Source organism: Drosophila eugracilis, unplaced genomic scaffold, assembly GCF_018153835.1.
Source record: "Drosophila eugracilis isolate 14026-0451.02 unplaced genomic scaffold, ASM1815383v1 contig_498, whole genome shotgun sequence".
NCBI classification, from domain to species: domain Eukaryota; kingdom Metazoa; phylum Arthropoda; class Insecta; order Diptera; family Drosophilidae; genus Drosophila; species Drosophila eugracilis.
In genome coordinates, this window is record NW_024573369.1 from 29,014 (window position 1) to 54,180 (window position 25,167).

The following is a 25,167-nucleotide window of genomic DNA, read 5'->3' on the forward strand; positions in this document are numbered from 1 at the left end:
TATATAATTGCCGTAAATATTATTGGAGAATGTATTCCGGAAATGTGATAACTGATCTCCGGAACGCAAGCCACAAAAGCCCGATCAAAAAAAAAAAAGGAACTAAAACTCTTTCACATGTAGCCCTCCCTGCCCTGACTTGCCCCGAATCCCTGACTGACTTTATCCCAAATGAAGGCTCAAATGTAGTCCAGCATGCCGCTGATGATTTCGAAGGCATCCCGAGCCGTGGGCTCGATGGCGCTGCTGGGCAGCAGATAGCCATGCACTCCATTGTCCGCCAATTGGATCGTATAGCTGAAGGGTATACCGATCTCGTAGGCGGCAAAGGCGTCCGCGCAGCCTGGTAAAAATCAAGATTAGCAAAAGGATTGTCCAGTTTTTATACAACTATAATACCCACCCGATCGCTGCTCGATTAGATCGTTAGAGGCATCGACCTTATATCGAGATTTACTGCCCTTCTTGCGCAATCCATCGGTGCCCACCATTGCCACGTCCAGGAAGTCATCCAATCTCTCTGAATTAAAAGTAGAATTGGCTTTGACTGGATAGGAAATCACTTGGCCATAGGCTTGCAGGGATATATACAGCTAAAAGTTTGGCAGTTTTAAAACATTATATTAGTTATTTTATAATTTAGACTTACCTTGATTTGCGTTCTATAGTCCATGAGGAATTCGGAGACTGCCTTGGTTTCCGGTTCGGAAAATGGAGCTGGGCCTGCGTAGAACTCGTTGCAGGGCGATTTGGAGCTGCCCCGTTTACCCCAATGATAGAGCCAATTCCTGTCTAGATCCACACCATGGCAGACCTTATCCGGACCCCGTTTCTGCTGGAGCCAAGTCATCGCCGAGTCGAGGAGGCCACTGGGTGGCGGAGTTTGGTGCTGTGATCTTGATTTCTTCCAGAAACGATCATACTCGTGGCTATAGGCATATCCATCGGGATTTAGAACTGGCATAACGTACCAGGTGGTGTTCCTTATGAATTCCACATCCTCGTTGCTTTCTGTTGGGTTTGAAAAATATTTTTTATGTTTTAACAATTTATAAGTTCTATATTTCTAACCCATCCACGTAGCCTCATCCCCTCAACTCAGTTTGTATTAGTTCACCCTTCGTCAGTCCGTCAGTCAACAAATTGGGAGCACTTAAAAATCTAGAGCTTAAGAACTTCAGGCATCAACAGCTAGCCACTTGCCCTTCAGTTGGACCAGGATCAGGTGGCGATGGAGAGGCGAAGACCCCGAAAATCATCGCGTCACTTCTTGCGCTCCAAAGCGAATCCCTCTGTTGACGGAGAAGGAGGAGCAGGTGGCGGTGGCTCTGCGCCATCTACCTCTAAGGTGGTCTACCCCAAAAGCGAGGGTGATGAAGCCCCCACGATCACATCTCTTCTGGGCGGTCGTCTAAACCGAGTTTCCCGCTTCACAAGAGTTCCACAAGCCCTGCAAATTACTGAAAATCCTGAGAAAACTGGCGTACCCGAAAGAGAGTCTGTACTATCGGAGGGCTCAGAATCGAATCCCGAATGGACGGTAATTGCAGAATCGGCAAGTCCTCGAGGATCGGCTGTTCATGGAATCGTGGGTATAGCATTTAATAACGTGGGAAGAGATTCGGAAAGTCCCCGTGTATCGGAGGAACTTCCAGAAGTTTTCAGAACATCATCCGTACGGCCTTCAACCGTGACATCGGGCAGTCTTCGTTTCAATACGTCTCAGGATGGGCATCCAACTGGTAATATTAATTTTGCCCCGGATTCGTTCTCTAGTGAGAACAGGAACAGCAGCTTAGTGTCCAATGAAGGCGATGGGAATGTCATTGTGGAACGAACGGCTCCGAGTTTGGGTTCCTGCCCCCAGGGCTGGGTTAATGCTCGATCGCAATCTAACGCTGGACCTTCCGGACGGGATACCTTGGGATTTGCCATCCAACTTGGCGCCGCCACAGTCGGTAACAATCGTTGCGGTTTGGGTGTTACTTGCGATGAGGATTGTGGTTACGGAAATGGTTGCGATGCCGGATGTAGTGAGGATCATGGGATCGAACCGGGAAGCATTTTCATGCCAGCAGCCCAAAATGCGCATGCATTGACAGCAGCAGTGAAATTGGGTGGTCCACCTCCTAATAGCAATCTGCGAGGTGCTCAAAAACCCCAAGTTGCCTATAAGCCCTGTCCAGCCTTACAGCGTGAATCTAATGGCGCAGATTTCGGGAGTGATCCGTTCAGCTTCTTCGTTACCTTTCTACTAGAAGTTCTTGGCGTACTAGTGTGAGAATCTTTTCAAGGAATATCATCTAAGCATAGTCTTAACCAATGAAAACCTTTTACTCTCCAGCTTTTTTGCCATTTGCACTATAACATTCTGGATAACTCTGGGTTACCATGTCGTTCAGTTGCTGCTGGATTTGAAGAACGCCGATCGCAATGTTCAGGTGGCGGTGGGCATTGTGTTTGGGCTGCTTTTCGTCGCGTTTGCCATTTCGCAGGTGACCAATCTAAGTGGTTCCTGCTGCCATGCAAAGGATCGAGCCCGTTCCAGGGCCAAAGGCGGTAGCGGCATTTGTCCCTTTCACAGGCCACCCAAAACCAACGCAAAGGCCAAACAAAAAATCAGTTCCCCCAAACCGAAGAGCTGTCCTCATAAAGCGAAGCTAAAAAAGGCAAGTATTTGCGGAGCCAAATATGATCTCCATTCGCATCGAAGACCACGCTACACCGACTGCGAGGGAAGGGCCATTTTCCTGAGCTCCAGACGATATGCCATACCCACCGAGATGAAGCAGCCGCCAACCATCGTTCTCTGGCTGCGCGATGTGCTAGCCCGGATGATGCAATAATACCATTAAGGATCCACTGCCCCCAAAAACAAACCATGACATCAACTGGATTGGGACTGACAGGGATAAACTATGACACCTCTAGATACAAATTCGATAATATGGATCCAAATTTCAGGTTCAATAAACTTTTCTAAACTGTCAATTAACTATATAACCTTTTTGCGAGATATTTTTAGAGTTAGTTTAGTTAATGTGTTAACTAATTACCTAGCAAATTTCAGGTATAGTAGAATATTACTCACTGTTTGTCTTCATCAGTCGCAGTAGCTCAGCTATCATCCAGGTGGCCGTCGCAGGTCCAATCCAGGCCATTCCTTGAGCTCCGGCCTCCACAAACACAGCGTTAGCTTGGCCAGTCTTTCGCTTCCTCTTGGGTCGCTTGACGGTGTGTTGATCCTCACTATTTGCCATCGCCGCCGACTGTTTGGACTCGATCTTTACCACAATCAAAGGACGCCCCTCGTATGAACGACCGATGTGGATGAGCTCAACCAGTTGAGGATGGCGCATGCGCACCGTCTCCAAATACTTAACGATCTCATCGTGGTTGTGGTAACGATTCCAGTTCATGGGCGGTGGCACTGTGGGCTTTGGTCTTGGCTTCGAAGGACGAGTTGTATGGAGATAATCCTCTTTGGCCAGCTCGTAGGCAATGGCTTTGCCCACATCGAAGATGAGAACTTCGTGGGCAATGCTCTCGTAGTTGAGGGTGCCCTGGAAGTCCACGAGCATCTTGGGGGGCACCAGGACATCGGTGAGGCCTCTATAGATTGCGGTTAATAACATTCTTCAGCTTAAACCTCCAGACTATCAACTCACCGGAGACTGGGTCCCTTCAGCCAGTGCATCTTAACTCCATCTTCGCCCTTCTTGAACTCCTCCAGCGCTCGGACCTGCTCCTCATCCTGCGGCTTGAGTCGCCATATCTGATACTTATCATAGCTTATTCGCCTGGGAACCTCTGGCCTGGATGTGGTGGTTGTGGTGCTTGTAGTTCCCCTGGTCGTCATCCGAGTGGCCAGTGCCTGAAGCAACGGATTACTGGTGGTTGTGGATGCCATGGCATTGCCCGTCGAATTGACAATATGATGGGCCAATATGCCAATCCAATTTTGTGGATTCCTCAGTGGATCCACAATGGTTAGGATGGGCACTTGGGCAGCCGCCGACGGTGTGTGAGTCGTCGTTGTGGTTGAGGTGGTCGACGTGGAGGTGGTGGATCGACGTCTGACCTTACGTTTTGGCCTCGAATCGAACCAGCTGGAAAACCATTCTGTTGGGAAAGAGGAAAAGCAGTCATATATTGGCTTTTAAGACTTTGGTTTCTTTGGTTTTTCCTTTTTGCGGATGTGCAGAAAGCGTGAAGGAAAACGAGAACCTAAACTCGAGAAACCCAAAACACCGTTAGCCATTCAATGGGGTTCTGGGTTTTCCCTTTTATCTCCCTGCTCATTCAGCCGATCTCCCCATTAACCGAGCCACTCATAAAACAAGAACTTGGCTTTTAATTGCATGGTAATTAGATGGTTAGCCAAATATGAAAACCAACAATAGAAAAAAAGGTATTCTAAATATAGAAGTAAGTAAAGGTGAATTGCTAAATCATCGTTACTATTTTTCAGATTTAAGAACTAATCATGCATGTGGTTGTACTCACTGTCATAGTCATCCTCGCCATCTGCCTCCGTGGCGGGCTTGCCAAATCCAAACCAGGATTCCAGCCATCCGGGTGGGTCCTTCGTGGGTGGTGGCAATGGCACTGGCACCGTGGTGGTAGTAGTGGTACTACCGATCTTCTTGTTGCGTCGCTGCAAACCAAACCAAGAGCTAAACCAGCTGCCAAGCGAGGAGGAATCATCGTCATCCTCCGAATCCTCATCTTCTGGCTCGGCATAGGCTTCATTGCTGTGGGCACTGTGATAGAGTGTATAGCTTGGATACTTTGATATGGGTGGACTGGCTGGTTCCTTGTCCTCTTCCTCATCCGGAGTACCAAAGCCATCCATGAATCGTGACATGGCCACTTGGACGGGATAGAAGATCATGCGGAAGAAACCACCTATTCCAGAGTCCTCGTCATCATCGTAATCTTCATCGGACTCGACTGGTCGCCTCTTGATGCGGATCTTCTTCTTGGCCATGGAATTCTTGGTACTAGAGGTGGCATCCTCTTCCTCGCTGCTTGATATAGCCGATGTGGTCGTTGTTTCCTCCTCAACCATTGCTCCAAAATCAGCGCCCTCCTCAGCGGAGCTGCTATCTTCCTTGAGATCACTCTGGGCCTCTGTGCTGCTACTTTGATTGGGTCTTGGTCTGTCCTTATTATTTTCCCCAACCTCGAAATAGTAGTCATCATCATCGTCCTCCTCCTCTTCTTCATCCTCGTAATCCCCACCAGACATTAGTTCGAATATATCAAAGCTGGGCAACTCGGGTCGTCCACGTTTGCGTTCCTTAGTCTTAGTTTTAGTTTTAGTTTTAGTTTTAGTTTTATTCTGATTAGTAGTTAAGGATACTTTGGGTAATTCTTCATGACTATGATTTCGGTGAAGTAGATGTAGAGCAGTTGGAATGTGTAGGACACCACCTGAGTTGGTCTCTTTCTTCTGAGTGGGTTCTGGCGATTTCTGTTTGGTCTTGCGCTTCCTGGACTTCCCCTTGGGTGAGCGTCGTTTAGGGGTATTCACTCGTCGAGCTGCCACAACATTTTGCGATCCAAGGGCTACTTTATTTTGTGAATCCTTTGATCCTGTTTTGACCTCAACCAAAGATCGACGTTGCCTACGGTGAAGTCTTTTAGAATTACCAATTCCTTGGGGGTTCTCTCTTTCTTCCAGATTCTTCAAAGAACGCTTAGTTAGCTTAGCTTCTTTAAATTCTTTTCTTGACTTCTTAAAAGCTTTTTTCACAATTTCCATTTTAGTCAGAGTCTTTAGAGAAAAAGAATGTCTTCCTGGATAAAGTGGCTCTATTAGTTTAGCTCCATTAAATTCTAGCGAGCGGCGTCTTCGAAGATTTAGTGGTTCCACCACCTCGAGGGGTTCCTGTTCTTCCAGTGTTTCACTTTCTTCCGATGGCTCTTCGCCAGTTCTCAATAAATGCTGACTGAAGACATTGGCCGTTGGCAAAGTGGCTTGCGGCATATGTGGTTTCTCCACTTGCGTATAAGCCGGCGGTGGTCGCGTGGTGGTGCTAGTGGTGCTGGGTCTCTTACCCAAGATAATGGGTAAAGGACCCTGGGAATTCCTCGTATTATTCCCCCCATAACCCGGTCTCTTTTTGATCACTTTAGTCTTGTTCTTTGGTTTCTTCTTGCGTCTCTTTCTTCGCGTATTTGGCTTTGGAGTGGTGCTGGTGGTGGTGCTGTTGCTGTTGCTGTTACGGTGGGGCAACTTCAGCAGCTGATCACTTACATGATTGATGGGTCCACTGGTTACCATCACAGGCGGTGGTCGATGATTTGGCTTGGGTAGCTTGTTACTTGGCTTGTTTAGCGGCTTTTTTGGCTTCTTCAATCGTATAATCTGAGGCCTGGCTGTGGTTCCTCCATTATGGACTGGATTCAGGGTGGATATAACCGTGCCAGGTGGTATAGATTGACAGTGCTGTTCGTATTGCCTTCGCAGATTCTCCAGATCGGCATCATACTGTGCCTTGGTTACATAAATGGCAATGGAATTGCTATCGTTTCGACTTTGAGTGGGTATATTACTTGGATTCTGACCCAATCCCACTTGACTGATGGCATACACAATCCCGGTGGTTGGGTGGGTGAAGTATATGGGAAATGTGGTTGCATTATTGCCTGGGGAATGTGGTTTCGGTTTTGCATTGGGTTTGGGTTTGGGTTCTGGTTCCTTAATCTCCAGCAGCTCGCTTTGAACATGAAATTGATCGGAAATTGAGGATCCCGGTTGACTATCCTCCACGGACTCAAAGACATACGGCTGCGATTGCTCTGGGTCCTTATCGAATAGTTGGAAATCCAATTCGGGTGGCTCGAAACGTATGGAGGTCTGGTGCTGATAACGCGGCACAAAACGGCGATCTTGGACGCGACGCTGGATGAGATTACGATCCCATCCCTGACGCACTAAACTATCGAACTCCTCGGCACTCGGATGATAGCCAAAATCGATGGCACCGGTTGGATCGGCCAAGATCCAGACATCGACGACCACGATTAAGAGCAAAACGGTCAACCCGGTTAACATGTCTCTTATTCTCGCCGATCTGACGTTGCTCCACGACAATGACGATGACTACGATGATGACTGTTTGGCTGCGCGGCTGGTTGGCAAATGAAACGAGCCCCAAGTCGCGGGCCCAACTCAGCCGGTCGGTGAAAGCCCCGTCTTCGGTCCCCTGCACCATCACAGTTTCGGCCACTTGGCTTTTGGCCCGTAACGCTGCCACCACTTCCATCTCCTCCTCCGCCTTATCCCCTGTGTAATGCTTTCGAGCTCCTAACCCCTCAACCTGTCGAACGTTCTGGCCACAGTTTGCTGGCAACTCCCAGCTCACCAACTATCTTCTTAACTGGCCTTGCGACAGTTATCGAGGCATGCCAAATTGTCGATCTAATCACCAATGGGGCAAACAAGGGTTAAGTGCTGGAAAAATTATGGAATCGAAAGTAGAAAGAGAAAAAATCTAAGGAAATATGTTTATAAAAGTGGCAATATATATCACTGGCCCTGATCTAATCTAAGTTAAATATATTAAAATGTATAAAAATACAAATATTTTTAGCTGAAAAAGATAAATTTTAAATCGATAAACTTAATTTATATACCAAGTCTTGTTTTTTCCTTTTAGTTCACATGGAAAACTTACAAATGAATCTACTAATTTCTCTCAGTGTAAGCCTGTGTGAGCTTGAGTGCTTCCCAAGTGATTCGGCTCTATGGAGGCACGCATCCCAGCAGATCGGGTTAGCCGGCATGTGGTGGCAATCTTGGCCAGGTCATTTGCTTGTGGTATGCGGCATGTACTATATAGTGTTTCTGTCTGTGTGTTGTGTGACTGAAGCTGTGGCTGTGTCATTGGTGACCCACTTAGGAGACACTGCTTTTTGCCTTTCTGGAGGATCAGGCGCCGGAGGTTGGCCAACAACAGGTCGGACTTGTCCAGTGGTGGGAGGAGGTGGGACTAGGCCACTAGGCTCTAAAAGCCAACATTAAATTGCTGGCAATGGCGACAATTCGATCTGATGGCTCATCATCGGGTCAGCCCAACTGTGTTTGGACTGGAATGGCTGGACATGGCAATATATTAATTGCAAAATGCCATTAGTATGTGGGAAAATTTATATTGATGATATAAACTAAATAAAGTAAAATTGATATTGATTAACATTAACATTATATGAAAAGATATATATTTTATATATTTAATTACGATTTATTTATCTTTCTTTCTATCTTTTAGGCATTTTAATGATGGGAAATTAATCCTCTTAGATTACAATCTCGCTTTCGGATACGGTGACAATGCTGTGAAGTGACTTGGAACGGTCGCAGAATGAGTTAAGAGATCAAAATTTCCGTTTCGGATATGGCGACAATGTCTAAATCCACAGCCGACTCTTCAGATCTTTCACTTTCTACGCATTCTGCAATTAAATATCATATTTTTTCATAATTTTCTGGCGGCTTTAGTTTACTTTTTTTGGCTTGTTGTTGGTGACTTTCCCTCCAGGGGCGGTGACCCCGCCCTTTAAAATCAGGTATGTCTATCTGTCACTGGGTAATTACAAGCACTAAGACAATAATATTCTCTGCTTATACGTACTTACTGGAGCGTAACTAAAAAACGTTTAACGTTTCAAGCCAACGGCAATTGACAAAAAAAAAGCGAAAAAAATACGCTTCGAAAACGCCTCAAGCGAATAAAAAAAAGGGGGAATGTCCGTATGTCTTTTAATAACAATAATAATCCACTGAATAATATAAACAAAAGCCACTGTTTGCTGAGGGAAAGACAACAACAACAACAACAAAATATAAGTAACATTTTTAATTGCAAGTTTTCTTTTTAGTCGGCGATCTAAACAGAAGCCAAGCATGTCAGGGGTTCCACATAGATGTCTAGATATAGAGACATAAAGACTATAATATATATACTCCCATATATATATCACGAGCAGAACTACCTGTTTTGGATGTGTTAAGAAGTGGAAAGACATCGCTGAAAGCGAAAGTCATCAAGGTTTCAGGGGAGTAAGTTTATATACTAAAACTATTTTAACAGATTTTTGTAGAGTGGGATAGACATTTTAAAAGATTCTACAGTTTTTGGCACACAGTAGTGTCAGCCTTTAAAGCAATAAAAAAAAGTATAATATTTATTTATAAACATCTAGTGGAAAGGTCAACCCTGAATAGAGAATATCCAACTTATAATGATAAAAATATTGAGAAGAGAATGTATTTATTCTAGAAAATAAATAAAACCATAAGCTAAAGTTCGACGACTCTTAAATGAAAACAATCCATATTTATTTTCTTAGCTAGCACATTTTAAACATTTTCATTTAATTATTCCTTTTTTTGTTTTGAAAGATTTATAAATCAGTAAAAAAAAAATGTATTTCATCTTTATAAAAAACTTTGAATGCCCTGTAAATATCTAATTTTTATAGAATAGCATATTGCTAGACTAGTGGTAGCTACTTCTCTTAATATGTTTTAATAAAACTTTACCTTTTAAAGTTATTCGATATTACTTTATATACTTTTTATATGTATACCCTCTTCTTTAGCAAAAACTGATGATCTCTCGTTAGGGTATTACCCATATATACTTTCGATCCGCACACGTTCTGACATGATTGTATTCGTCATTGGGTCGGCTGACCCAAAATGTGATTCTTTTTATAGGCAATCCCCCCATCCATCCACGCATCATCTAAAGAAAAAGCGAAAGATGCCAAATCAGAGGACAATGTTCGATCTTGTGAGGTGCCTAGGCTATAGATACACATATATATCTATGGTTTTATGGACTGTCCATCTATTTCCAAGGTCAGGGACAGGGACTCAGGGTCGGACTGGCGTTTCTTTGTGTTCTGAGGTCGCCGCCCGTCTCCAATTGAGCGATCTGCTCAAATAGTTGGCGTGTGTCCCGCGATAGAAGCCCATGGAAGTGGATAAACACTGGAAGAAAAGGGGATGGTACTTCTGGTTTAAGTAATAAACTTTACTAGAGTACAAAATGATATTGTCCCAAAATATACGAAAAAACGTCACAGAAACAATATATTTCCTTTTAAGTTAACACAATTAAGTACTATTTTTTTGCTGTGCACATTTATTATTGGAATTCTTTGTTATCTCACCGCCTTTTTCCATTAATTTATTTTTTACACAAATCAATAATAATAAAGCGAAATTTAAACGGTTCATTTACCCTAGATGTTTAGATATTTTTAGATTTCTTCTAATAGTTTAAGATGACTAAGACTACAACGACTATTAAAGAGAGCTTAAAAAAGGTATTTTAGTTTTATGTTTAAAATATTTGATTATTAAACTGAAAGACTAGTCAATAATATTAATAATAACTTATTATATTCCCATGCCTTTTCTCACTGTTATCTTCATATTTAACAGCCTCTGACGCTCAATAAGCGCAGCACTAAGTTTGTTATCTTTTTACTTATGAATTCCATTCATTAATTGATTTCATTCACTTCGGGCAACGCCACCTGTTGCGAGCTATGTGAACTATGGGATTTAATTAGAACAGCTGATCGACAACCTGTTGGCCAGCCATCTCATTCGCACTTCCATCTGTCGAATATTTTTGTAATGAGCCAGCAAAGGAGTGAGCGAGTGAGTGTGAGAGAAAGAAGAGGTGGGGGCGATGCTCTCTTCTGCTTTTGTACACTGTAATAAGAGGGGAACGCCAATTATTAATATCACAATCTGTATTTAAAGAAAAATCTATTCAAAATTAAATAAGTTCAAATAATAATAGGTATAATCTTTAACTATTTTGTAAATTAGATATTTCTAAAATTCTAATTATTAAGTGTATATACAGATATTAAATATACTTACCAAACATTATATATTTTCTTAAATTTTTCTTAGAATCCTAAAGAATGTGCTAATGTTTTTGCTGAGTGTATGGCCACCTATCTCACTCCCACTCGCTGGCCGTCCGAATAACCAAACGATTGTCGCCGCTTCGCCGGTCGTCAGTCTTGAATTTTTCGTGGAGCGATTAACACACAGCGAACACAGATCGTCAAAAGGCTAAAAAGGCCCCTCGAATCTAACCGCATCCGCATCCTAAATAAATATAAGACCAACAGCAAAGATCGCCGGCCAAATGCAGGCAGCGAAAATAAATCATTAAGATCAAGAACAAATTACGCGAGTGTGTGTTTTCTTAGTTTTTTTCTGCTTTTTTTTACCCGTTTGTTTTTTGCTTAATTTTTGACCGACTTTTGGGACAACCAGAACAACAACCAGAAGAAGGACAACAACCACAACATGGATGCCGAGGTGTGTAATTAAATTGCAATCGTTACGTTTAAGACCTATGCCTAAAAAAAGAAAAGAAAACCAAAACGCAAAAGTGAAACCCAAATAAAAGGCCGAAAAAGAGCCAGCCAAAATTGAAATTACGACGCACAACAAAACGAGTTAATTTTTGCCGGCTGTCGAACAACAACAAAGCCCAAAAATCAAAGGCAGAAAACCCAAAAAACAAAGACAACTTCTTTTGGATGAAAACAAAGTCACAAAATTCAAGTGCAAAGTCAGCGCAAAAAATTAAACAATATTTTAGGCACAGCTGTTGAGTTTTTGGTGGTTAAATCAACAGAGTCGCTGGCGGAGTTTATTTTTAGGGGGAATTTTATAGCGATAAGCCAGTTTAATAACAGCAATTAAGCCATGGAATGTGGCATAAAAAAATATTAGTGGCAACTCATTAAATATGCAAACAAATGTATTAACCTCGAAATGATGTGAATGACTAGGAAGTTTGGTTTTCCAGGGGGGTTCGAATGAAAATTCTATTAGGTAATTTGAAATTAAAAATCAATAAATTAAGGTATCTTTTTAGTTTTTGATTTGTTATCACCATAAGCTTATAATATTGGTGGCATCAACTTCCGTTAAACGAATTTATTGATTTGCACGAAATTCCTGCTTATCTATGGGCTTGGATTTATGGATTTGCTGGCACTTATCTGTAATGAAAGATTACCAAAGATTTATGGCAGCTACCAAAAAAAAAAATTAAAACCCTTTTGGGTTACACCCCTGGATTTTACGCCTCAGGTGTTGTTTTCCCTCTTGTTTTTGTTGCTGCTTGAAAATGCAAATGCAAAAGCTGGAAAATGAAAATTCGCACACTTCTATGCATTTGCTTGATCAAGGTCAGAACTTGTTCTGGCCGAAACACTGTTTTATATTTGCTGTCTATCTGTGTGATTATGCACTTAGCGAAATAGTTAAATATTAAATATAAAATAGTGGTAAATAAATATTTAGCTCTTATAAAAATACTTCTCTTAAGTGTAAACAAAAATAAGAAAATTTAAATACATTTTCTGATACTTAAGATGTCTTCAAACCAAGTTAAACATTAAATGGAATTTTTCTCCCGAATGCATTTGTGTGGCGAACAAAAGCTTTGCCAATAAAAACCAATCAAGGTTCCCTTTGAGCTTGTCAGATTTCCGGCAACATTAATAAAAGAGAAATTAAACATTTTTTTTTTGTGTTCTGTTGCCCAGCAGTGCAGTGAACCCTCGACGGAGTGACCATACCAGACCAGAGCCACACGCACCGTCAGCGGTGGAAAATTTTCCACTCGCAGACATTGCTCAATTCAAGAAGCAAAATAAGAAAAAAAAAAAAAAACACATAAGAAGGGAAATGAGACCGCACATAAATAATATCAGTTCGCAGCCTTGTTGACAGTTTGCCAATGGGAGGTGCCATGGGTTAAGAGAGGCGACTGTGGCGGCGGGGTGTTAAGGGGGTGGACCATACCACGCACTTGAAGACGTTCCTATCTGGCGTTATCTGCCATTAATTGACGGCATGCCAGTCAGCTGCTTTTCCACGGTAAAAGTCTGGTCTAGATTAAAGTCAAAGCTAATCAAGGGTATCTTAACGTCTAGTCACCCCTTCCCCGTTTTCCCATACCCATGGCCTACCTCTATAGTTGTTTCTTATTTAATTGGTGATAGAACTATCTATGACTTCCCCTTTAATACCCTATAATAGTTCCTAAGGAATATTTGATTATTTTATTAACTTAAATCAGTTTCTATTAAGCCATAAAAAGATAGAATATTATTTATGGGCCAGCTTAATCATGTTACAATTCAATAACAAAACCCCGTGAAATATATTGCCAAATCGACTCAAATTGAATTCATAATCGAAATACCTTTAGTACAGTGTAAGATAATAACGATTTATACTTTGTCTTAACTACTTTAAGTGCCGATAAGGAACGGAAATAATTGTCTAGATTTACACAAGGCACCAGGTGTGTGCGTCTGGAGTACCCTTTTAAATATCGCGTATACGTCAGGGGCGCCATGTCCTCCAGTAGATTGCGTATACCACATGTTGGCAGGTAATCTGAACGAGCTCTTGGAGAGGTGAGACGAGAGCCAAATGATATGAAGCGAAAGCAAAATCAGTTTGGCGATAACTCACTCATTATTTACAATACTTAAGATTCACTTGGAGCTCCTTGATAGATATATGAATTCTATATAGCATATGTATTGGCATTGGCAACAGGGAGATTGACACTTTCAACAACTTCATTTGTAGTTCAACTGACAAAGTGGCCCATAAATCATTTGCCATCTATTCCAATCAATATGCTTAATACTGCAGTAAAAAACTGATTGATAAGAACTTATCAATGATGATTTAAATAAACGTGAACGTGGGTTTTTCCTTAAAAAGGTTTTTAGCTATCAAATAAATAACATTAAAACGTGATGGGATTCAATTACAAGGCACGAACTGAATGAAAATGTAGTAAATGAGTCAAAAATAGCTTTCTATGCTTAATTTACAGAATAATTCTTTTGTTTAATGGGTTAATCATTTTTTCCCACTTCTTTAACACTGCCATATCATAATTACTCTCGATCAAAATTCGAACAACGCAATATTTAATAGCAATGTTTTTAGATTGTCGAGAAGTTTCAATTAGACCCATTGAACTTCGATGCTCGAGGCAGACACGTGCTATATAGATATAGATATCGGTGGGTCTGTTTGGCAAACGTTCGTGTGTCATCGAAAGGCCACTTATCTAGCCGACACTATATATAGATAAAGATATAGATAGCATTTAATTTGCTTTGTATTTGGCTTTTATGAATCCGTTTAATTGGCTTTTGATTTAGTTTGTGGCCTTATTTATGGCCCCAACTATCCCAAAAAAAAAAAAAAAACATAGATATCCTTATCATCCCGTATGGGGGAGAACTTTTCCATCTGTCGTTCTGAAATGGAAATCCCCGAATCAATTTATTACAGCCTTAAATTGTCCAGTCATTCAGAACGTTCCGTGATTCCCCGGATAAGATCTCCGTCTATGAACTTGATCATGGAAACTGACAGGCGGAAACACTCGAGTGGTTAGCGTTTTCTAATCGGACAATTAAAGCCCATCAACAGATCGAGGAAAACTACGGCGTTTATTCTATATATATATATTCTATATATTCATTTTAATTGTAAGCTTTTGTTTTAATTGTTCTTTTTCATCAATGAAAAACATAAAACTAAATCGAAAGGCGCCAAATCAACTTGAGAAAAATCAGACTGCAACAGTTCCTAAACAGGAAACTGTCGAAGGAGGAGCAACGGAAGAAACGACAGGAGGAGCAGTGAAGAAGGAGGATCACGATGCGGAGTATCATCCACCAACAAGGTATCACCAATCTTCAACTGCTTGCTCCTCGTAACCAACCTGTTAATCCTACCCCAACAAATTACCCGCAAATAACATCTTAACTAATGGAAATATCATGCTTACTAACCTTAAGAGTTTAAGCTTTAAGTTGTGGCTTTGAAATTTAGATTTAAGACACTGACCTATACAACTTTAGTTTTGAAATAAAGCTAACTATAACTTAATTAAGTATTTACCTTGATCCTGATCTCCTGCTTTAACCAACTAACCCCGCTTGCCAACTATAAGTCTGCTTCAAACGATCCTGACTCCCAGCTTTAAACCAAATAACATCCAGCATTAAGAATATGTTAATCCCGGAAATATCTGCATGCAATTTACCATGATCATGTAATGAAAATCAAACCTTAATTGTCACAGCTTTAACCTAATTCATCAGTATATAACCCCAGCGATATTCCTAATCATCGAATAACTATAAAACCCAAACCATCATCACCAAACCGTAATCCGCAATCCAAATTCCTGTGATGCCCAGTAACAGTACTCCTATAACCAATGTGATCCTAAACTTATCTGCAATTCGGATGTTACCCTAATGAAAATCCTGAATCCCAGCTTACTAACTTCAGCCTCAATAATAACAACTAATGGAGTTCCTATACCAATCCACCAGTGGACAACCCAACCCAACCTAGTTCCTAGTTAACCTCAAATCCCAAGATGATCTGTGTTCCTGTAATTCAAGCTACCTGGAGACGATTGTCCATCTGTTCAAGGGCAACATAGGACCTGGTCTTTTCGCCATGGGAGATGCCTTCAAGAACGGAGGTCTTCTGGTGGCGCCACTACTAACCGTGGTGATAGCCGTGGTCTCCATCCACTGTCAACATGTCCTGGTGACTTGTTCCAAGAAGATGCGGGACATCAAGGGAGAGTCGGTGTGCGCGGACTATGCACAGACAGTGGAGCAGTGCTTTGAGAATGGACCACCGAAGTTGAGGGGCTGGTCCCGAACGATGGGGCGACTGGTGGACATCTTCATTTGTGTGACTCAGTTGGGTTTCTGTTGCATCTACTTTGTGTTCATCAGCACGAATCTGAAACAGGTGAGTTTCGGTTAAAGGAGTTAGGAAGGAGATGGATACTGAAGATGACTTACCCATTTTGAAAGATCCTGCAAGCCTACGACATCGATATGAATGTCCATCTGGTGATGCTGCTGGCCTTTGTGCCCGTGCTCCTTAGTTCACTGATCACGAACCTTAAGTGGCTGACCCCCGTCTCGATGTTTGCAAATGTCTGCATGATCCTGGGACTGGCCATTACCTTGTACTATGCCCTCAAGGACGGACTGCCGGAGGTGCAGGAACGCGCCCTCTGGACGAATGGCTCACAGCTGGCCCTCTTCTTCGGCACCGCCATCTTTGCCTTCGAGGGCATTGCCCTGGTGATGCCGCTGAAGAATGCCATGCGAAAGCCACACCAGTTCGAGCGGCCATTGGGTGTGCTCAATGTGGGCATGTTCCTCGTCTCCGTCATGTTCATGTTCGCCGGATCCGTGGGCTATATGAAGTGGGGTGAGCAGGTTGGTGGAAGCTTAACCCTCAATCTGGGTGATACCATGTGAGTCCTGGCTTTGGAACTTTAGTCATTTGATTATATGAGGCTGTACATCCATCCATCCACAGACTGGCCCAGGCTGTCAAATTGATGGTCTCTGCCGGAGTTCTTCTAGGATATCCTCTGCAGTTTTTCGTGGCCATTCAGATCATGTGGCCCAGTGCCAAGCAGATGTGCGGTATTCAAGGACGATCGCTGCTTGGAGAGCTGGGCTTTCGGACTTTTATGGTCCTGGTGACTCGTAAGTATACGCCATGTGGACCCATTTTGAAATGAGGAAAACTTATATGGTTTTCCTCCAGTTGCCATTGCGGAAATGGTTCCTGCCCTGGGACTTTTCATCTCCCTGATCGGAGCACTATGCTCAACGGCTTTGGCCTTGGTCTTTCCACCAGTCATCGAACTGATCGCTAGGAGTGAACTTAACAAAGGACCAGGTGTCTGGATTTGTGTGAAGAACCTTGTCATCCTGGTGATGGCTCTGCTGGGCTTCTTCACCGGCTCCTATGAAAGTCTCAAGCAGATTGTCAAGCATTTTGGCGAAGAGGAGGTGCACTGAGAACTAACAACTTACCATGAGAAGAGCAGAGCCTTACCTCGCTGAAGATTTAATAAGGACTTTAGAAATAGAAGCACAAAAACGAACAATACAGGAATAGCAGAAGATCATCAATATCATCGATAGTCTATCAAACCTCAAAGTAATAACCAAAAGCTTTAGTTAAAGTTAATGCTATAACTAACCAGAAGCCATAAGAAACAATTTAAACAGAGCCACCAAAAAGCAATGCAACATCACAGGATCCCTTCACTATCTTAGGAGTATTATCAAAATAACACGATCAATAACCACATGGAACAATATACCTTAACCTTAATTATTTACATAAAAACATAACATTATTTGCGAATTTATTATCAACAAAAGATTTGGCCATATTTATATATATCTAAGTGCCTCCTTTTGTGTCTTAGTAAGCGTGCAGCGCATTTTACTTATTATAATTGATTATTTTTTTTTATAGATATTAAGTGGGAATAAACGATGCGACGTTTGTTTTGACGTCATCGCAAAATGACAAGAACCTGACAGATGTGTTTTTTGGGGTATCAAGTACTTGAAAAAGCCGACATAATAACAATGTTTTGCCTTTGAGTGGACATCTGGGAAGCTAAAAATGATGTTTGAATATTCATAATAATCATGTTATTTGCAATTCTCAAGGAATCCAGTTAAGCCAAACACTGAATCACAAATCATTTGCCACAAAAAACGTGCGAGTAATGGCAGTTATAAACTAAATGAGACGAATACTAATAAAGTTGCCGAACAAGTTCTTTGAAATGAAATTAAACTGAATGACGATTATAATTTTGTGATTATTATCCAAATTAGCTTTGATATTGACCCCGTTTCGAAAGAATCTATAAATTGGATTCTGATAGATATCGTCTGTCGACTTTCGCTTTCGTCTGGCGGTAACTGGTTAAGAGCCATACCGAGAATTAAATCTCGTTCTCTATCTCCCCCTATGGGTATTACACTAATCTAATCCGATCCGAACCGAACCGAATCAATCTAATCGAAACCGTTTTGTCTACGACCTTCAACTCAAACGATGAATGGAACTGCAGGCAATGTCGTTGGATATGCAAGGCGGAAGTCAGGAGCGCAGAAAAAGGAGGGTGATCATTAAAATAAGTTAAATAATTAAGCAAGTATTTAGATCTAGTTGTAATATTTTAGCTTAGAATGTTATTCTTCTAATGATAAATATCAATACAATGTTTATACCTTGAAAATTTGCTCTCCTAAAGACCAGAAACTAAGAAGAAACCTGTACTATTATTTTTTTACGATCTTGAAGATATTTTAACCTTTAAGTGCGCCCCTGCTGTCTGTTATGCATTTGTTTTTTAGTACCCCTTATATAATCCAATTGCTGAATTCCGTAAACATCGACAGATCGATCGGTTGGTCGTCCGTTTGATTGGAAGACTGTGAGGAAGAAGTGAGATGCAGCTACCGACCGTAGAACTTTGATTCCGTGCAATTCATTTAACTGGCGCTTCTTCAATCAAGGCGGTAAATTTCCGTACAAGTCCGTACAGGGAAGGGAGGGGCCTGTAGGGGGTTAAGGTAAAGGTGTAACGATCACGAATGCGGTGCTCTTTATGTTATATAGTATATATGGAATATTCATGCTACGCCAAAGAATTCGATGCGATGGGCACGTGCCATATGGAAATTGAATAGAAAACCGAATTCCGGAAAGCAGCCGGATCCTTGAACCTGATCGAACCACTTCCTGCCGGTAGAAACCCCATAACCTTAATGTATATATATATATCAGTAGGCAATGTCGTGACGCAATAAGCGTTACGAATCCAACATTGTACACTTGAAATACACTCGCATAGCCGACAGCAAGCAAATAAATAAATTAACTAACTTTGAATGATGAATGACAACATTTTTAGTGCCCATAAATGTCGTCGTCGCAGCACCTAAAAATAAATAAAGATCGCTTGACTCTTAAATGAATTTAAGGAAATTCCACTCATTTGTCTGGTTTTATATTTACTTTTCAAACTTTTCGTGTTATAGAAATCAATATTAGTTATTACCAATTACTAGCCTTTAAGTCACGTGCGGCAAAACAATATGAAATTAATTTCTTTTCACCATCCAATAAGGTTGTACATATGTACAATAAGCCAAATCAAATTTACATTAATTAGAAACAATATTCAATTCAGTTAATTTGCAAATATTAATTGCAAATTTTATCCAGTTTGTTTTGCTTTGTTTGCGCTGTTAATCTGGTCTTGATCTTTATATAGTATAATTTCTCCGAACTGAAATGGATTTGAAGGGGATTTTTTCTTAACTTCTGCTGAGATCAGCATACAAATTAGAGTACATTAAACTTGCACTTAACCTTAATGCTTTTACTTACCTGGTTATATATAATGTTGTATATAAAGATGTGATTTAATCACTGATCCTTGACGAAATAAGCCAATTCTTATCACTTTATCGATGAGTGATTGCCTGATATTTCCTATCTTTCTTCGGTTCATTGCATTTCCTCGGTAGTTTTCCATTAAGAAGTGGCAAATCTTTCAGGGAAAGTGATTTTGAACTACGTTGAGTCAGCCAATATAGTTGCAACAAAGCTTTCGAAACTACTATCGATAATAAGATCAGAATAGATCTCATACTCCCACAGTCTCCCACGCAGGTTAACCCTTTAATAACTATGAGCTTTAATAATTTGATTATATTGTTGAAATATTTCGAAATGGTCTTGATAGTATTGGATATTTAAAGAATATGTTTTGTTTTTTAAATTTTTTTCCTTGAAATTATTTAATCATATAAACTAATAGTAATATATTTTACAAAAACCCTTTTTATCTTTTAAATAAGAAATGCAATCATAGAGAGTGTTCTAAATTTTGTTTTGAAACGAGTGCAATGGGTTAAACGTTATGCGCATTTCTGCATCGCTCACACAGACAGACGCCCGCTCTTTATTTTTCTACTATTTTTTGTTTTTAATTTTTTTATTTTCGCTTTCTGACTTTTGCCTTTGGCAATTTTGCTTTTTGCTCGCTTCTGTTGGCCAACTCGAGCATTGAGTCTGGTTTGAGTTCTTGCCGCGAGCGGTCGATACCTCGACGATACCTCAAGTGATACTTACTCGCAGTCAATCAGCGCAGGTGAACATCGCTAGTTAGTTATTAAAGAGGCTTAAACACCGGATTGGATTAATTAATGCTGCGTATTCTGTGTCTGATAAATCAAAGAAGAAAAATGATAAATTAAAAATGCACAACTCCCGTACTTCGAGCAAATTGTGAATAATTAAGTGCTGCGGCCTTGACGGTTTCATTTCCAACTTCCCGGTTGTTAAAAGTGTTTTGTTTTTATTTACCCACGAGAGTGCGCCAATATTTTTTTTAATATAAATGTTTATGCAACAACAACTTACTGATATTCAAATTTAACTTAAAACTCGGAAATTGCAAGGGACCGAGTAAAGCTCTTAACACTTGTTCTGCAACAGGGTTTCTTTTGTTTAAACATTTGGAAATTTTATAATAACTTATACATTTGTGTAAAAATGATTTATGATATCAAAAATCACTCAAGGAAATCAAAAGTCTGCATAATTTACTACTTTTTTTAATGGTGACTCTGACATTGATGTGAACTGGTCTAAAAGTGATCTGAATTATAATGAATTAAACGTCTTAAATTGGCATTCAGTGTTTTTTTTTTACTTAATTAACATGTTGTCAATGATCAATCTATAGTGTGTTTTAAGGCTATGATTTTAGAATTTATTTTTGAGTAAAATAAAAGAAACAAAATTTAGTTTGGTTAGGCAATGGCTATAATTCAACCGATCTTGTGTGGAGCTTCTAGGGTTAAAAGCTTGAGTTTGAGAGAAGAAAAAGATAATGCTAAAGAGAGAGATAATGATAACTGTGCTTTATTCCTTCTTCTCTGTATCTCCTTCTCCCAAGCCCAAGTACCGTTGCAGATGAAAAAGACAAGAATAGTGATATAAAAAAAAAACACATTTTTACATTTAACTCACAGCAAAAGCAGCGCAACGATCAAAAGGCCTTAGAAGCAGGCAGCGACATGGGAAGGACACTGGAAATAACGGGAAAACAGCAGGAGAAGAATCCGGAGAAGGGAGCGGAAAAGGGTGCTGATCCTGAGAATGGTGACGCTGTGCGCAGGCGTGGCCACGAAACCAGCGAACTGGAGGCAGCCACACATCTCTTTAAGGGAAGTGTTGGCGCCGGACTTTTCGCCATGGGAGATTGCTTCAAGAACGGAGGATTGGCAGGAGCCACCATCCTCCTGCCCATCATTGCGGTGATGTGCGTCCACTGTGAACGCATGCTGATCCGTGGTTCGGTTTTGGCCGTGGAACGGACACCGGGCGTCGATTTCCTTGACTATCCGGAAACGGTGGAGAAGAGCTTCGAGCACGGACCACGCCCGCTTCGGAAAATGTCACGTTTTATGAAGCTTGTCGTCGAAATGTTTCTCTGCGTTACGCAGTTTGGATTCTGTGCCATATACTTTGTGTTCATCACGGAGAATCTTTACCAGGTGGGTGAAAAACTAACAGAAGAGTTACATAATAGATATAACCATGAACATTATGCTTCCAGGTCTTTCAGCAGAATGGCATCGATATCAGCATGAGCATGGTGATGCTGATCACCCTACTGCCGGCGATGATTCCCTCGCTGATGACCAATCTCAAGTACATCTCACCCGTATCGCTGTTCGCCAATGTGGCTCTACTTTTCGGATTGGTTGCCACCCTGACCATTGCCTTTTCGGATGGACCGATGCCCTCGGTTGGTGACAGGCATCTATTTACGGGCGGTGCCCAGTTGGCCCTGTTCTTTGGCACGGCCTTGTTTTCGTACGAGGGCATTGCCTTAATCCTGCCACTGAGAAATTCGATGCGAAAACCAGAAAACTTTAGCACCCGGTTTGGGGTACTCAACTCCACGATGTTCTTAACCACGGCCCTGTTTATCTTTACGGGATTCGTGAGCTATGTTCGTTGGGGCGAGGAAGTCGCTGGCAGCATAACCCTAAATCTAGTGGTGGAGGAAATGTAAGTATATTCAAATATACTATATATATTAGAATATCTGAACGATACTTACTCAATTTTATTACAGATTTTCACAGGTGGTTAAAGTAGTTGCTGCCCTGGGCGTTTTCCTTGGATATCCCATCCAGTTCTTTGTGATGATCAAGATCCTGTGGCCTCCACTGAAGCGGTCTAATAACTGTGCCCAAAAGTATCCCATTACGATCCAGGTGTGCCTGCGTTTCATCATGGTGATGATGACATGTAAGACTACTTAATATTTAGGAATATAATTTGTGCTTAAAATATTTATAATCTTACCATTTGTAGTTGGCGTAGCGCTGGTCGTTCCCAAGCTAAATCTGTTCATCTCGCTGATCGGGGCATTGTGCTCCACCTGTCTGGCCTTCGTGATCCCCGTGATGATTGATTTTGTGACGCGAGCGCAGGTTCCCAAGGGATTGGGGGTTTGGTCTTACATCAAGAACATCCTCATCCTGACGGTGGCCGTCCTGGGAATCGTCACAGGCACCTACCAGAGTATCGTAGAGATCGTCAAGGAGTTTAAGTAGGCTCTAAGCGCTAGCAAGTATGTTTTTTGTACATAAATAATGCTGTCATTCCTGTAAAGAACTCTACGTAAATGCTTTGCCCTGCTCTATTGTAAGCCTAATTCCTATACTATGTACTTTTTTTCTTCAGTTTTTTTTGTTAATAGTCTTAAGCTGTGCATTTGTTTATATGTTTAAAAATGTTTAATTGGCATTCTAAACAAAAAAGAAGGCATAAAAGAATATGATCTGCAGCAAATTCAAATTTTAATATATGATATGGCTTTGGTTGCGTCAAAGCCTTGGTTTGAAATTATTTATCGTTAAAATAATGTGTTAAACAAACGTTAATGATCGATTTTATAAACATAGTGAGATTTTGTATAAAGTATTAACTAGCTATCAAAAAAAACAATGTTTTACATCGCTATTAGCTATTAAGTTTGCTTAAAATGTGAAAATGAGCTTTTAAAGCGTACAAATCTATAAAAAAACGTTCACAATAAACAATTTTTTATCAAGAACTAATGAAATATTTTATATTTTATGTATATATTTTAGTCGCACACATTGTTTATGTTTTTACACTGTAAGCGTAACTTTAAATTATTAAGTTAAAAGGAGAGAGATCTGTGTTAGGGATTAAAAGTGTCCAGTTTTAGGGGGCTGAGAGAATTAGTGAATCGGATAGGTTAAAAATGTTTATGTTTTTAATATTTTTCAATAGCCTTTAAGCACTAACAAAACAAGTCGCACGGCGGAAAGAAAGAGTTTTTTGTGTAACTAACGACTAAAACTAACAACCACGAAATTTAACATTTTCTATAAGGAGTAACATCGTCTTTTTTAAGAAAAATGAATAAAAAATAAGATTTTTAGGTGAGAATGCAGTTTTCTTGGAAATTTAATAACGAATTCAACGAGGTATGCCGTTCCAGATTCGGATCATTATTGACTTAGTTATGGACATAATACTGTCACCTAAAAGGGGAAATAAGGAGAATTCAAATTTCTCATTTTCGATAAGGGGTCTCATTATTATCTTTTCCGAAAAACTTATTCTAATTTACATTTTTATCTTTGAATACAGTTTTAATAGGAATTAACTTAAGAGCTCAACAAAGTATGATATTCAATATTTGGACAATTTTTGGCTTTGTAATGATAATTTTTAACGAAAAATGAGGATTATGACTTTGAACGAAAAAGTTCAATATTCTTGGCATATAAAATTGTACATTGATAGAAATATTGTTTATTTATATTTTAAAATCGACAGTATTATTTCAGAATCTTTAGAAAACTAGCATTTTTACAAACAAAATACAGTAATATGTATTTATTAATACATTCCTGGTCCGGAAAGACTCTTCTCCATGAACTTTTTCTTGGCAAAGCATATCCACCACTTGCTGGGCTTGTCATCCGGAGTATCAAAGACTTTCTCCAACAATCGCAGTCCGGTTTCCTGTCGCAGTTGCAGGAAATATTGCCGCATAATCTCCGGATCGTCGGGTTTGGTGTAGATGGCGTTCAGGGGGAATCCCGGATCGCCGGGCAGATCGAACCGAGAGATGGCCAGGCTATAGAGCTCCTGCTGACCCTGTGCCTTACTCGTGCAGCGGGCCAAACGCTTCAAACATTCTGTTACGTACAGAGTTATGTAGATAAGAACTCGGTCCACTTCCGACTGTGATTAGATATGGTATAGAGGTTATTTAGGCGGTGGTAAAAAATACAAAAGAAAAAAGCAGAGAAAAAACATTACAAACATTAATTCAAGATTTTTGTTTCATTATTCATTCGAGAAAGATACAAATTTGCAAGCCATATTATTGAAATTTAACAGCGAATAAAAATAAAATGCAGAGATTATAAAATCGACTTTTTTTAAACATATTCAATATAATACACTAACATATTTCTAAAATTGAATTGAAACCTTATCATTTTTAGTTTGATAACATTCCTACATGACTAGTAAGATAACACAGTTTGGATTCATCATCAAAATATTTACTTTTGTAGAGCTTGAATCCCTGGCCTATTTAAAGAATTCTTCGAAATATTTAACATTCTGTGCTGACTATATTTTAAAATATGAAGTTCGTTTAGTTTTATCTCTGTTTTAATTCCTTTGTTTGGTAACTAACCTTAACTTCGTATGTGCGGAAAAAAATGTTTGACTTCCAGAAGTATAATGACTCATCGATGATATCGTTGGGAATATCAACATTGGGCGCTGGTCCTCGGACTTGTGTACGTAATGGCAGAATAGCCATATTGCCCACCGATCCATGGAACTCCTCGATCTCCGAGTGGAATGCCTGGCCATGTAAACAAAAAAGCGGGTTGCCAGTTTTTTCCAGTTAAAAGATAATGGGTAATAAATATTTGTTGTTCTTAATTTTCAAGTACTTTACTCACCGGCATTCTTATATATTTATTTCTTTTTGCAACGTCAACCGTTTAAAATAAACGAAATATAAAACTTTATATTTTATCAGCACTTTTTAGAGATGGGTAAATTTAATCTTTTTGAAGTTAAATAAACGGACCATCGCAGCTTATTACACCGGCCGCAGGGCTGGCAAAGTT

The 25,167-nt window shown here is 40.4% G+C and overlaps 5 protein-coding genes across 6 annotated transcripts; 3 read left to right on the forward strand and 2 right to left on the reverse strand.

Annotated features, from left to right (window-relative positions):
* Window positions 1-69: 69 nt before the first annotated feature.
* On the reverse strand, window positions 70-7,063 carry LOC108105386. The gene is made up of 6 exons (XM_017211930.2): window positions 4,507-7,063; window positions 3,669-4,122; window positions 3,092-3,612; window positions 650-1,011; window positions 404-593; window positions 70-343 (listed from the first exon to the last, which is right to left on the reverse strand). The coding sequence occupies exons 1-6, from the start codon at window positions 7,061-7,063 to the stop codon at window positions 180-182; spliced, it is 4,248 nt and encodes a 1,415-aa protein (XP_017067419.1). The 3' UTR covers window positions 70-179.
* LOC108105387 lies at window positions 1,147-2,991 on the forward strand. Its single transcript, XM_017211931.1, has 2 exons — window positions 1,147-2,277; window positions 2,345-2,991. The coding sequence occupies exons 1-2, from the start codon at window positions 1,232-1,234 to the stop codon at window positions 2,844-2,846; spliced, it is 1,548 nt and encodes a 515-aa protein (XP_017067420.1). The 5' UTR covers window positions 1,147-1,231; the 3' UTR covers window positions 2,847-2,991.
* Window positions 7,064-11,253: 4,190 nt separating the features above from the next.
* Window positions 11,254-17,465, forward strand: LOC108105370 (proton-coupled amino acid transporter 1). The gene is made up of 6 exons (XM_017211906.2): window positions 11,254-11,362; window positions 14,641-14,777; window positions 15,508-15,868; window positions 15,934-16,385; window positions 16,451-16,623; window positions 16,685-17,465. Exons 1-6 carry the CDS (start codon window positions 11,351-11,353, stop codon window positions 16,939-16,941), a joined length of 1,392 nt encoding a protein of 463 aa, XP_017067395.1. The 5' UTR covers window positions 11,254-11,350; the 3' UTR covers window positions 16,942-17,465.
* Window positions 11,275-22,882, forward strand: LOC108105369 (proton-coupled amino acid transporter-like protein CG1139). Of its 2 annotated transcripts, none has more exons than XM_017211904.2 (5): window positions 11,275-11,362; window positions 20,995-21,519; window positions 21,582-22,039; window positions 22,107-22,282; window positions 22,349-22,882. In XM_017211904.2, exons 1-5 carry the CDS (start codon window positions 11,351-11,353, stop codon window positions 22,588-22,590), a joined length of 1,413 nt encoding a protein of 470 aa, XP_017067393.1. In that variant the 5' UTR covers window positions 11,275-11,350; the 3' UTR covers window positions 22,591-22,882. The 2 variants fall into 2 exon arrangements, with proteins under 2 accessions (XP_017067393.1, XP_017067394.1); XM_017211905.2 differs by lacking the exon at window positions 11,275-11,362 and adding an exon at window positions 20,013-20,108.
* A 209-nt stretch (window positions 22,883-23,091) lies between these two features.
* LOC108105371 (actin-related protein 2/3 complex subunit 3-B) lies at window positions 23,092-25,140 on the reverse strand. The gene is made up of 3 exons (XM_017211907.1): window positions 24,997-25,140; window positions 24,723-24,896; window positions 23,092-24,259 (listed from the first exon to the last, which is right to left on the reverse strand). The coding sequence occupies exons 1-3, from the start codon at window positions 25,000-25,002 to the stop codon at window positions 23,912-23,914; spliced, it is 528 nt and encodes a 175-aa protein (XP_017067396.1). The 5' UTR covers window positions 25,003-25,140; the 3' UTR covers window positions 23,092-23,911.
* Between the last annotated feature and the right edge of the window lie 27 nt (window positions 25,141-25,167).

Bases quoted from the DNA above. Each gene is read 5' to 3' on its own strand.
- LOC108105369 (XM_017211904.2), top strand. The intron at 21,520-21,581 runs GTGGGTGAAAAA...TTATGCTTCCAG, and splicing joins TCACGGAGAATCTTTACCAG to GTCTTTCAGCAGAATGGCAT. The intron at 22,040-22,106 runs GTAAGTATATTC...ATTTTATTACAG, and splicing joins AATCTAGTGGTGGAGGAAAT to ATTTTCACAGGTGGTTAAAG.
- LOC108105371 (XM_017211907.1), bottom strand. The intron at 24,260-24,722 runs GTTAGTTACCAA...ATCTAATCACAG, and splicing joins TCCGCACATACGAAGTTAAG to TCGGAAGTGGACCGAGTTCT.
- LOC108105387 (XM_017211931.1), top strand. From the start codon at position 1,232: ATGGAGAGGCGAAGACCCCGAAAATCATCGCGTCACTTCTTGCGCTCC. The intron at 2,278-2,344 runs GTGAGAATCTTT...TTTACTCTCCAG, and splicing joins GAAGTTCTTGGCGTACTAGT to CTTTTTTGCCATTTGCACTA.
- LOC108105386 (XM_017211930.2), bottom strand. From the start codon at position 7,063: ATGTTAACCGGGTTGACCGTTTTGCTCTTAATCGTGGTCGTCGATGTC. The intron at 4,123-4,506 runs GTGAGTACAACC...CTTTCCCAACAG, and splicing joins TGGCGAGGATGACTATGACA to AATGGTTTTCCAGCTGGTTC. The intron at 3,613-3,668 runs GTGAGTTGATAG...CGCAATCTATAG, and splicing joins CTGAAGGGACCCAGTCTCCG to AGGCCTCACCGATGTCCTGG.
- LOC108105370 (XM_017211906.2), top strand. The intron at 14,778-15,507 runs GTATCACCAATC...CTGTAATTCAAG, and splicing joins GAGTATCATCCACCAACAAG to CTACCTGGAGACGATTGTCC. The intron at 16,624-16,684 runs GTAAGTATACGC...GTTTTCCTCCAG, and splicing joins TTTTATGGTCCTGGTGACTC to TTGCCATTGCGGAAATGGTT.